The sequence below is a fragment of the Camelina sativa genome, chromosome 3 (genome assembly GCF_000633955.1).
Source record: "Camelina sativa cultivar DH55 chromosome 3, Cs, whole genome shotgun sequence".
Taxonomy (NCBI): Eukaryota; Viridiplantae; Streptophyta; class Magnoliopsida; order Brassicales; family Brassicaceae; genus Camelina; species Camelina sativa.
Genome location: NC_025687.1, coordinates 2,624,434 through 2,636,228, shown reverse-complemented (window position 1 = coordinate 2,636,228; position 11,795 = coordinate 2,624,434). Strand labels below are relative to the sequence as shown.

General features: G+C 35.2%; 3 protein-coding genes across 3 annotated transcripts; 1 reads left to right on the top strand and 2 right to left on the bottom strand.

Moving 5' to 3' along the window:
• Positions 3,244-5,094, top strand: LOC104764258 (ras-related protein RABA1a). Its single transcript, XM_010487760.2, has 2 exons — positions 3,244-3,618; positions 4,424-5,094. Exons 1-2 carry the CDS (start codon positions 3,398-3,400, stop codon positions 4,863-4,865), a joined length of 663 nt encoding a protein of 220 aa, XP_010486062.1. The 5' UTR covers positions 3,244-3,397; the 3' UTR covers positions 4,866-5,094.
• On the bottom strand, positions 5,149-8,875 carry LOC104764247 (shaggy-related protein kinase iota). The gene is made up of 12 exons (XM_010487750.2): positions 8,716-8,875; positions 7,592-7,684; positions 7,431-7,490; positions 7,073-7,345; positions 6,914-6,988; positions 6,783-6,839; positions 6,415-6,555; positions 6,276-6,326; positions 6,072-6,167; positions 5,878-5,961; positions 5,640-5,741; positions 5,149-5,549 (listed from the first exon to the last, which is right to left on the bottom strand). The coding sequence occupies exons 1-12, from the start codon at positions 8,827-8,829 to the stop codon at positions 5,454-5,456; spliced, it is 1,242 nt and encodes a 413-aa protein (XP_010486052.1). The 5' UTR covers positions 8,830-8,875; the 3' UTR covers positions 5,149-5,453.
• On the bottom strand, positions 9,529-10,682 carry LOC104764238 (ribosomal L1 domain-containing protein 1-like). Its single transcript, XM_010487738.2, has one exon. The coding sequence runs from the start codon at positions 10,560-10,562 to the stop codon at positions 9,771-9,773; it is 792 nt and encodes a 263-aa protein (XP_010486040.1). The 5' UTR covers positions 10,563-10,682; the 3' UTR covers positions 9,529-9,770.

Here is an 11,795-nt window from a genome sequence, read left to right as displayed (position 1 = left end):
AAAAAAAAAAAAAAAAAAAAAAAACTCTGTTTCCAGCCTCATATGTGTATTCTGGAATAATATCATATATGCCCCCTCTATTCTATAGACCAAGCTACTATGACCACTATATATTATTTCTCCAAAAGTCAAAAGTTTCTTACCCATTAAAAGATATACTATTTCCTTTTTCATGAATAATAAAAACATGATCACATCTTGGCCTTAGCAATGTTTACTTTTTGAAATTAATAGTAATAAACAAATTAAGTTAAGTTGTTCCAAGTATAAAAAAAAAGTTGGATAAAATTTTCATATGTTAATGAGTAATTTTTCTATGTTTAAGTGATATACACTATATATTATTTCTCCAAAAGTCAAAAGTTTCTTACCATTCAAAGATACCATTTCCTTTTTCATATATAATAAAAACATGATCACTGGCCTTTAAAATTTGTTCTTTTGAAATTAATAGTAATAAGCAAATTAAGTTAAGTTGTTTCAAATAAAAAAAAAAGTTGGATAAAATTTTCATATAGTATGTTAATAAGTAATATTATATGCTTGAGTAGAAGTAATATATTTATGTCGTTTTTTAATAATGATTTACAATATCTTAATAATTATTACAAATATATGGGAAATGTTTAAAAATAAAATAAGATATTGAGGAATCAAAAGTGTTAGTAATAAAGATGAGAAAAATATATATAATGGACAGAAATTAAATATTTGGGTGTTCAATGTGGACATTAGTAAAACATAAGGGGCAAAATAGAAGAAACAGATATAAATAAAAGGTGAGAATGTGAAATTAAGCATAAAGTTGTACGTATAACAGTCGTACATCGTGTGTGATTTGGGAAGCTATCTCTCTCTTGTCTTTGGATATGAATCTCAAAAGGAATATTATTTTATTATTTTATTTCTTTTAGTTGGGGTCTAGTTATGATTTAACTGGTCAAAGCCAAGGGGCTTCTTAACTAAAAATTAATAAATCTTAAATAAACACTCTTGATTAATTTTTTCAAAAAAAGACCGTCACGGTGACACACACACCGAGTCGTTTGCTTCGCTGTCTAACAAGTACATGTCATTTAACAACGTACTTGAAGACCAATGGGATTCGACGGTGATGTAGAAAAAAGGGACAGCCTAGTGGGAATAGCGTTGTCTCCGTATTAGAAAATGTGGATAAGGCAGAGGTGCTGAGTATCGTGACGCGCAAGTCGTAAGCGCGTGGAGAAGCAGACACGTGATATGGAGGAACAACGTGAGGACGCGTGATGCCGTGTTGCGATGTTTATGAACTGTGAATGAATGAAATTGAATTGAATTGAATTGAATGGGGGTGGACCACCTTTGGCTTGCTTTGGGCTAGTAGTAGTACTGTAGTAGTGCTCTCTATCTCGCTTACCCCAAACGTGTCTAAGACCTTATTTTGGACCGTTTGACACGTGTCGAAACAGGGGACACTTTTGAGCGTGTGGTTAGCCGGGGTGATCATGTTTCTTACGTTCTTTCTTTCTGCTTTTTTTTTTTTTTTTGGATCATTATGTATTATAGTTAGTGGAATACAAATTAAACAATATGGAAGCATATGGGGAATAGATTTTATATGGGGGTTTGTATTTTATTTTAAATATATGAAACTAGTTGGTCAATTAATTGTTGGTTGCACTTTTGTCTATATAATTTGTCTTTAATGATTGATTAGTTGTAGGCCTGCAGTTACAACGTCGATAAGATTTTCTTTGTGTTGTCAGATTGTTGTTGTGATTTAAAAATTGGACATACACATATTTGAATTTTAAAAGTACTGAGAAGAAAAAGACAAAAATTTGCAAAGTAAGTAAAATGTCAGATTTTAATTAGAAATTTATGAGTCTATATAAGACTAAGAGGATGTTATTGGATTGTTGGATTTACAAGATTTTTCTTAGTGGATCGAGATGTTTTTGATATCAAAGTTAAAAGTTACTGCAAATCCACTACGTTACCACTTGTTGAACGTTGAATGAGTGCAGTGCACATTTATGTGCCAATTTAAAGAAGCAACAACGTTCATGTCTTGAAACGTTGTTTATGAATAACAACAAGTATAATCTAGAAAATTTGAAAGCATCATTTGTTTACCATGTTCCAATTACGTTGTAAAGATATAAAAAATCTGAAAGCCATGGAGTCGTCGGTCAGGATACCCTTAAACTTACACACGAAGTCAACGCGACGATGCACGCCACAAATTGAACACACACGAAGTCAATTTATAATAGTCAGTCGATCATGATAGGAGGATACTCTCTCGTGAGTCGTGATTCTCTCTCGCTTGAGGCTTATGTTTGATTTATGTATTATTTGCAACTAGTGCAACATATTTTCCTAATTATTCCATAAATTTTACAGAGAGAGAAACAAGATTTTTAGTAGTTAACGTCTGGTTGTTTAAAAAATTAAGTTAAGATTATGAAATTATACATGTATTGAAAATTTAATATGAATTTTGAATATATAAGGTTACATCTAAGGTTTTTAAAATTAGAATATTCAAAAGTTCTTAATTAAATAATACATTATTTCAATTAAATTTAGATTTATGAAAATCAATATCCTAATCTTATAAACTCTCCAATTAGCTACATTCATTCAACCAAAAAAAAAATGTCTTTGAAAGCTGACTGAAACTTAAGAAAGATAAAAAAAAAAAAAAAAAAACTAATTGTATCTTTATCCTAAAGACAAAATTTTCAAAAAGTATTATGTTTATTTTTTTATTATTTTTTTAATCCAATAGAGATCATGTTTTGGTTAAATTAATACTACTCTCTCCGGTTTTTTTTACTTGTCGTTCTAGAGCTTTGCACACAAATTAAGAAAATAGATCAATGCTCTATTATACCTCTTCTTTAATATATTTTCTATTTTTTTATTGGTTACAAGTATTAAAATAATTGGAATAAAATTGATATTTTTAGTAAATATATGCATTGAAAATCTTTGCACAAAAGAGAATGCATTGGAAATCTAAGTTGACAAATATTGGAAAACAAAATTTTTACTCTAAAATAACAACAAAAAAACGAGGGAATAGTATTTAATTAATTAAAAAACCTGAATTTTAAAATTGATATTTTGATATAAGTGGAAGTTGTTAAAACACCTACATTATTGTATCCAGAAGATCTCCTTAATTTTGCAACTAATTAATTAAGCGGATATTTTAAACTTTTTAATTTAAATTTTCGGTTTAAATATTTTAAAAAAAGAAGCAATAAACGATCTTACGCCAACCCGACAAAAAGCTCTGTTTCATGATCATCATCATCATCAACATCTGAATCAACATCATCAAAATAACAAGAAACACTACGAGAGTAAAATTCAATTTTTCTCTAATCGCGAATTCGAATTTGGAATCATGTCAAGTTACAAAGCCGATGAAGAGTACGATTACCTCTTCAAGCTCGTGTTGATCGGCGACTCAGGTGTCGGCAAATCAAATCTGCTCTCTAGGTTTACCAAGAACGAGTTCAATCTCGAATCCAAGTCTACCATCGGTGTCGAGTTCGCTACCAAGACACTCAAAGTCGAAGGCAAAGTCGTCAAAGCTCAGATTTGGGATACTGCTGGTCAAGAGAGGTCCGATTTCGTCTCCTCCCTTCTTCTTTCCTGCTTACTTGATTGATTCCAATCCTTTGGATAAGCTTTTTCATATTCATCCTTTTTTTACGTTTTTTTTTTTTTTTTTTTTTTTTTTTTTTTTTTTTTTTTTTTTTTTTNGGTTTCTCAGTTCGATTCGCTGTATTTACAATAGAATCATTGTGTTTGATTTATGTATCTGAGTTTCATGAATCTGGAGTGATTTGGTGCTGTAAAGATGAAGAGTTGGTTTTTTTATTTATCTCAGAAGTTAAAAGTGTGGTTGTTCATTTACTGATTCCTTGATCTCTCCTGTCTAGGTCCATCCCCGTAGAAAAAATGTTTGCTTTTTGAGATGTGTGACTTACTACATACTGTTTATCTCTAAACCTCTGTTGTTACTGTATTTGTTTTGTGCTGTTCCGTCTGTTTCACACAAAAGTAGGTTTCCGAGCTTTTGTTTGATTGACTTTTAAACCCAATACACTTGGTGAAAACATCATATCATTCTTTAAATCTCCTCTGTCTTAGTCTTAGCTTTCACAGTTGCACTAGACATAGATGGATTTTGAATTTTTCAGTGGAGCTCTTTCCTTAACTATGTGTTTGTTACGTTACAAAAAGTTTCCATTTGGTAGATACGTTGAAGTGCCTCCAAAACGATTGTTCTGTGAGTAGTATGTTTATCGAAATATAATCTTACCCCGGCTAGTTATGTGTAACTGAACTTATTACTGTGGTTGTTATTGTATCTCCTTAAATCATGTCTAAGATTATACATGGGTTTGTTTATACTTTTTGATAGATACCGAGCAATCACAAGCGCTTACTACAGAGGAGCTGTAGGTGCTTTGCTTATTTATGATGTGACAAGGCACGCGACTTTTGAGAATGCAGCAAGATGGTTAAGGGAACTAAGAGGACACACAGACCCAAACATAGTGGTTATGCTCATTGGGAACAAGTGCGATTTGCGCCACTTAGTGGCAGTCAAAACTGAAGAGGCTAAAGCCTTTGCTGAGAGAGAATCTCTGTATTTCATGGAGACATCAGCTCTAGACGCAACCAATGTTCAAAACGCATTCACAGAAGTGCTCACTCAGATCCACAAGATAGTGAGCAAAAGAAGCGTGGATGGATCGAACAGAGGAGAAGGATCGTCGGCCGATTTACCAGGAAAAGGAGAGACTATAAACGTTAAAGAAGACGGATCGGTTCTTAAGAGAATGGGTTGCTGCTCTAACTAGAGTGGAGGATTGTAGATTTGGTTAGGGTGAGACATCAGATGATTATCTCTTTGGCTATGGCAATCAGAAACGAAATAAGAATCAACTACTTTAAGATCATGTTTTATGCTATGGTAAATTTAGCCTGCAAGAGATTTTTAATTTTAAGGTACATGGTTGGTATTTGTCTTTGACACTCCCACCACTTGTAAAATTGTAATAAACTAAACAGATGCAGATCTTCCCCCAAGTAACATTTCAATGACAAATGTCACAAAACATCAGGCAAAGACGTTCTTGTAGCTTAACTTTCGAACATGGCATTTGTTCAATATGTTCACCTCGTTTTTTTGTTTCTCCACGAATCTGTCAGAATTGTTTTACGGACAAAAACATATACAAAAATACAACGAGGAACAGTGTCTCTCTCAACTCTATAGACTAAGGAATAAAAGAAATAGACGCAATTATCAGCTTCTGAGTTCTCAAAAAAGCTGAATCTGACTTAACTAAAGAGGGTATAGAAGCTGATAATAATCCTGGTTAATATATTGTTGAACCTGTCAACTATCAAACAGAAGTAGTAAATCTGATTTCTTCTCTTTTTCTTCAGACATGTACAGTGTTTTGTAATCCTGTGCTCATCTGTCGTCTCACATGCTCAGGTATTAGCCTGTTGATCAGCTCCATTGAAGCTCCACCTAACTGTTTCCACATACAAAGAACCAATTGGGTTATGGTGAAGTTCCAGGAAACAAAAGCAGCATTTTTTTGGAGCTTAGTTGATTTTTTTACCTCTTGTTTAAGATTGAACAATGGAGGTAATGGACGGCCATTTGGAAGACGGGCATTTGGCTCTCGAAGTTCATTGAAAAACGGATGAGCACATGCTTCAAGCTAAAGAGACAAAGAAAAACAAATGTCAGAATAAGTCTCAGCTCCATCCAACATTTGAAAGAGAATTTAAACGAGCTTCTATATTTCCACTCCATCACTCAAAATCAAAAACAAGTTATCACAAGAGACTACTTACCGCAGTGCAGCGTAGACTTGGTGAATATTGAAGAAGCCGAGATGCCAGGTCAATGGCTTCTGGAGGCATCCGCTTATGAAACACCTGTGGAGGTCAAAGGTACAATATATGGTTGATGTTATAAATGACATGCTTTTATGACTATTGTGTAGGTTAAGTAATTGTTGGACCAGAGAAAAGGTGAGATGACTTACCTTGTGCCAAGGGTGAGCTTTGATTTGTGGGAATCTAAAGTCTGTGTAGTTTGGGTTCATACATCGAATTTCTTCACGAGTTGGAGTACCAAGAACCTAAAACAAGGCGGCAAGAACTTATGGTAACAAATATACCAGATTCTAGGTAGCTTATAAACCTAGAAGAGAAAAACTATCCAGGTATATAAGTAAAGGAGACTTCACCTTTATGATCTCCACAAGCTGATCAACTGAATTTTCTCCAGGAAATAATGGCTGTAGAGAGAAAGAGAGAGAGTTTGAGATAATAAAACATCAGGCAGGCACTATTTGGAGAGATTAACGCAAAGAAATCCACACTAACCTGGCCAAGAAGAAGCTCTGCCAGAACACAACCAGCAGACCATATATCTATGGATGCTGTATACTCTGTGGCTCCAAAGATGAGTTCCGGAGCTCGATAATAACGGGAGCATATATATGATATGTTTGCTTCACCTTTGACCTAAAATGTATTGTCAAAACAGAAATGCATGAAATGAGTGCTTTCACGAGGCGAGAATTTTTCTGCCACCGCCTATACTTACGTAAATAACTTCTGAGTAATGGGGAAAGCAATATAATTGGTATAGTTCACACTCAATGGTAACTCATGAACTACATGTGTAGATACATAACATAAGCAAGTAGACAACACAAGAAACTCAGTTAAAGAAAGGATAACAGCCTTACCAATACTTTTGCACTTCCAAAATCACACAGCTTAACCTGGTGGGTTAAGGGATCAACCTACAGTATGCACCAGAAAGTTAGATCCAAAACTAGTCAAGGTCACAAAACACATGCCATGCTATATAACGTACCAAAAGATTTTGTGGTTTCACATCTCTGTGGCAAACACCAGGAACAGTATGGATGTAAGCCAAACCTCTGAAGATCTGCATTAGATATTTTTTATCAGTTACAAAGTCTAATATATTAGAGGTTATTTGTGAGACAAACTGCAAAAAAATAGTGCATACTTGATATGTGTAAAGTTTGACATAGAAAATTGGCATCCTCTGATTTGAACTAGTGTAGTGCCTCAAAACCCGGTACAAAGTCTCAGGTACATACTCCATAACGAGGTTGAGGAAGAGCTCATCTCTACTCGTTGTGGAGAAGAAACAGTGTTTCAAGGAAATGACATTTGGGTGATCCATTAGTCGCATTAGTTGCAACTCACGGTTTTTGTATCGTCGATCTTGCAAGACCTTTTTAATGGCTACGGATTCTCCGGTTTCCAAGCATTTCGCCTACAATAGTAATTTTTAGGCTTGATCAGAGAGTGAAAATAAGATTTATGACCTGTAAATGCTAGCATAGAGGAGCACAATATACCTGGAAAACAATTCCGAATGAACCTGTTCCAACAACCCGCTCAGCCATGTAACTAATGGTCTGTAGGGGACAAAATGAAGTTGAGATAAGAGATCATAATTACTTCGACTAGGCAAAAAGTAGTTAGAGAGAGAGATCATAAGCAAAAATTAGAAGTTAACCTGCTTCGGTTCACCGTTTTTGCCGCCAATGGTAGTGGAAATGATATGACCGGTAACAGCATCATTTCCTTCAATAACAGCAGCAGTCATTTCCTGCAAACCACCTCACATATTAGTAACAGGCGTTAAACTATTGTCGTTAAACTACAAACGTGGACGAGAGAGATGGTAAGCATTTACTGCTTCTAACAAGCCTCGGGATAAATATTGACAGTATAAGAATGCTATTATTACATAAATGATCAAAATAAACTTCAATATTAATCATATATACCGAGGTAAGTTCTGCCAGAGAAAAATCATACAAGTAAAATGGAGAATAAGTTATGGCAGAGTGAAGGAGAAGCCAAAGTAAAAAAAAAAGGAGAATAAATGTCGGTCACAGATAGGAGGGAGGGAGACAGAGAAGCAATGGGGCAAGAGAAAAAACATAACTATAGGAATACTCGAAAACCTGCCAAGAGTGAATTCAGAGATGTACAAGTAAATTGTACTTTGTGGAATGAAGAGTCCATAAATAATTTGAGATATCCAAACAAACAAGCAAATTGTACTTTGAAGAATGAACATATTGTTGAAATAAATAAACGAAGTATACGTACAAGAAAGAAAAACAAAGCTAGGTTTGTATGCATAGTTTGTCCTGCGATCCAGAGACTGAATTTTTGTAGGTTAGCCAAATCGAAATCAACTAATACAGCTCTAAATTTTTGCACAAGATTCAATAAAAGGGTACTGTTGCTTAGATCTCCGGTAGAGAGTAAGATTGAAGTTGTAGCTCGGAAAAATCAATCTAGCTGTAACTAGTGGTGCATGCAAAACATATAAAGTAAAAGTCGCAGTCTCCGATATAAAAAACGCTCTTGTCGGAGTAAAAAAAATAACTCTCCGGTGAGCTCAGATCAGAAACGAGGACCGAACAAAAAACATGAGCACGAGAATACAAATCGATTCTACTGAACTTAGACATGGAACAAAGAATAATAGAAAAAAAAAAAAAAAGGAGCTAGATCGGAGTAGATCTAGAACAGCCACCAAACTCTAAATTCAAATGCACTCTTTACCAAACACAGACGTCAAAACAGAGAGAGAGAGAGAGAGACGAGAGGGGGGGAGGCATAAACCTTATCTGAATCCGTTTCAGAACGGCGTTTGGAAGCGTCACCGTCGTGAAGAAGCTGCGGCGGGGGAGGAGCAAGAAGAGCATGAGGCTGAGGCCCCAATGGTACTGAAGCCATGTGCTTTTTTTTTTTTTCTCAACCACTGCTGAACTAATTGAGTAAAGTCTATTTTTCTTAACACTCGTTCAAAGACAAAGGAGGACCCACGGAAGACTAGTAGTGTGCGCGTGAATGTAACGCTCCAATCATATATCTACTTTCTTATTTAATAATGATAACTAAATTTATACTTAAAAGTTATAGAACTCCATTAGATTATTCTAATGACTCCATATGGGTATCAAATTTATTACTCCAATCATATTTCCCATTTTTAGATATAAAGCTTACCCTAAAAGACATTTTTGCAACCATTTAATTTTTAGTTTTTTTGGTTCCTTTTGCTTTCATCATTTATCACAAGTGTTTTCTTGTTGTATACAGTACAGTCTACCATAACAAATTCACGATACCGAAACTATTAACGATGATCTGATGGATTCTTTTTTCGTTATACTATCTATCACATACACAAAAGAGTTTTTTGAAGTTACTATTCATAACTGTGCCCATCCCATGCATCAGCTTCAATCAACATTCAACTCACATGTATCCAGAGATTTGGGATAAACACCAAGAATTGAAACTTGAAGAAGAACCCAAATCTTGAGATTATTATGCAAGCACATTCGTGAAACGAAGAAAGCTCAATAGAATATACCTTTGCCAAGACAAAGTAATTTCATAAACTAGGAAAACTAGATTCTTTCAAAAACATAACCAAAAAACCATCCTGTCATATTCAAACAGCATCGTTCTGCTTTATCCTTCTGCACATCTCAAGTATACCAAAAGACTCACTCATGTAAATCAAAATTTTTGCATTCAAAAACACTATAATCATTCTAGACAGTTTGTCTAGTCTAGTAGGCATATCACCATAAGAGAAAAAGTTCCACAGAACAAAACCAAAACCTGTGACTATATTGTATAACCAGATCGATTCATCAGTGTTTAAGCTAAGGTTGTCCAACTTGTTCATAAACAGGCAATGCCATGCTCTCAAGCAACTTAATATGCAAAAACCTAACATTCTTCCATTTACCAGGAACTGAATCACCAATCCCATTTATACTCACCATCACATTCTCTGCAATCTCCTTCCTTCCCATTGACAATCTCGCCACCTTAACAACGCTACACGTACCTGTACCAACGAAGAACAGAGCCGATTCACAAGCTTTCTCAACCTGCTCTTTCCAGTTCCCATGCCTGAGGTTAACCGCGATAGGGTTCTTCTTCTTCTTAGCAAACTCTTTCACCAGCAGCTTCGGCAAAACCGGCATCAGCCTCCTCTCCGCGAAATAAAGCTCGCAGCAACGCTTCTCCTTCTCTAACTTGACTAAATCCGACTTCAGTTTCGAGACTTTGATCACAGTGGTGATAGGGATCTTCTCCGCTTCGATCTTCTTCAAAGCCGCTTCCTTTGTGATTTTGTTCTTGTGTTTGTCGTCGATGATCAAACAGAGCTCCGGCGAATCTTCGGCGGCGAGATCGATGAGAGGATGAGGAAGAGGGATCATGAAAGGGTTAGTCCGATCCAGCTGTGGGATTCTCTTCACTGTCACGATTAGGTAGACGAAACCGTCGTTCTCGTTCTCGTTCTCGAGCTGTTCTGAGTTCTTCTTCTGGGACTTGGATTTGGAGTCCCACCATTTTAACAGAGATTTCACGGCGCTGTTAACGTTATTCGAGTGAACCTTCGACAGGTGACGCGCCGGAAGAGCAGCCATCGTAGTAGTACTACTCATTCTCCGGTGCGAGAGAGACGGCGCAATTGCGAAATTAGGGTTTCGAGTCCGAAAATAAAAGGGTTTAAAAATTATTAAGAATATTAATTAGAATTGCGTTTTCCTTCCCCCCCCCCCCCCCCTTTATTTTTACTTTCGATATTATTATATTCGTTTTCCTTCCCCCCCTTTATTTTTCCTCTCGATATTAATAGTTGCATAGTATGCTCGAGACGGTATTAAATTGGACTAGTCTGCACTTAATTTACCATTCATCATTATATACTAATATGCAATAATACATACTAAAAATCTCCATATTAGTATACATTTCAGTATACAACTTCATATCATTATAAATTTACTGTTGGTCTGCATTTTTCATTTCACTCCTCAAAAGCTCCATACCATTAAAAGCTTCATACTAGTTTGCTCCATACTATAGTCTAATATATTGCATACCAATATATTGGTATGCATATGCATAGTCCAATCTACAACATACTGTACAATCATTCAAAGCCTTAATGTTATCAAAAGAACAAAGTTCAAAGATTTTTTTAGATCAAAATACTTTAACTGACCACGCTAACATATTCGTTTAGATTTGTAAACATCTAGTATATATCTCGTTTCAACTAACCATAGATTATTAACTGAAATTTTACCGTGTGATTGAATTGTCAAATCAACAATTTTACTATTCTACCAAAAAGTTAAACCTAAACTTTATAATATTTTAAAAATTTATGTTTTTTAGAGAATATGCATCAATAACCACAAAAATAAAAAAGAATTAAATAACTACTATTAATGTGACCGAGTAGATAATGTGATTTTTGCTCCGCAAAACTTTAGTTTGGTGAATGCTATATCCAGGCCCGCAGCTTGGCCATCCTTTAGGTTTCAGTCTACTGAGATAAGACGATCTTTGACACCTTTCAAAGATTGGGAATGCATTTTGGAAAACTCATGCTCAAACAGAGGGGCTCTCTTTATTGCTTAGAGTGTTACAAACGATTGCAGGCTTCAGTCCTATATGGCAGCAAGTCATCCATCGTGGTTACATCAAGTGTTTTCGGAAGAGAGAGTGATATCCCGTGATTGATTTTGAGTTTTTAGTTTGTTTTTGGGTTAGGAGCGGTTTTTTGGTATAGGGCCCACAAATCTGGGTGCTGGGTTTGCAGTTTAACTTACAGCGGTGTTTCATATCTAGGTCCAAATTTGTGAGTGTATGGCTGTAATGTTGTGTAA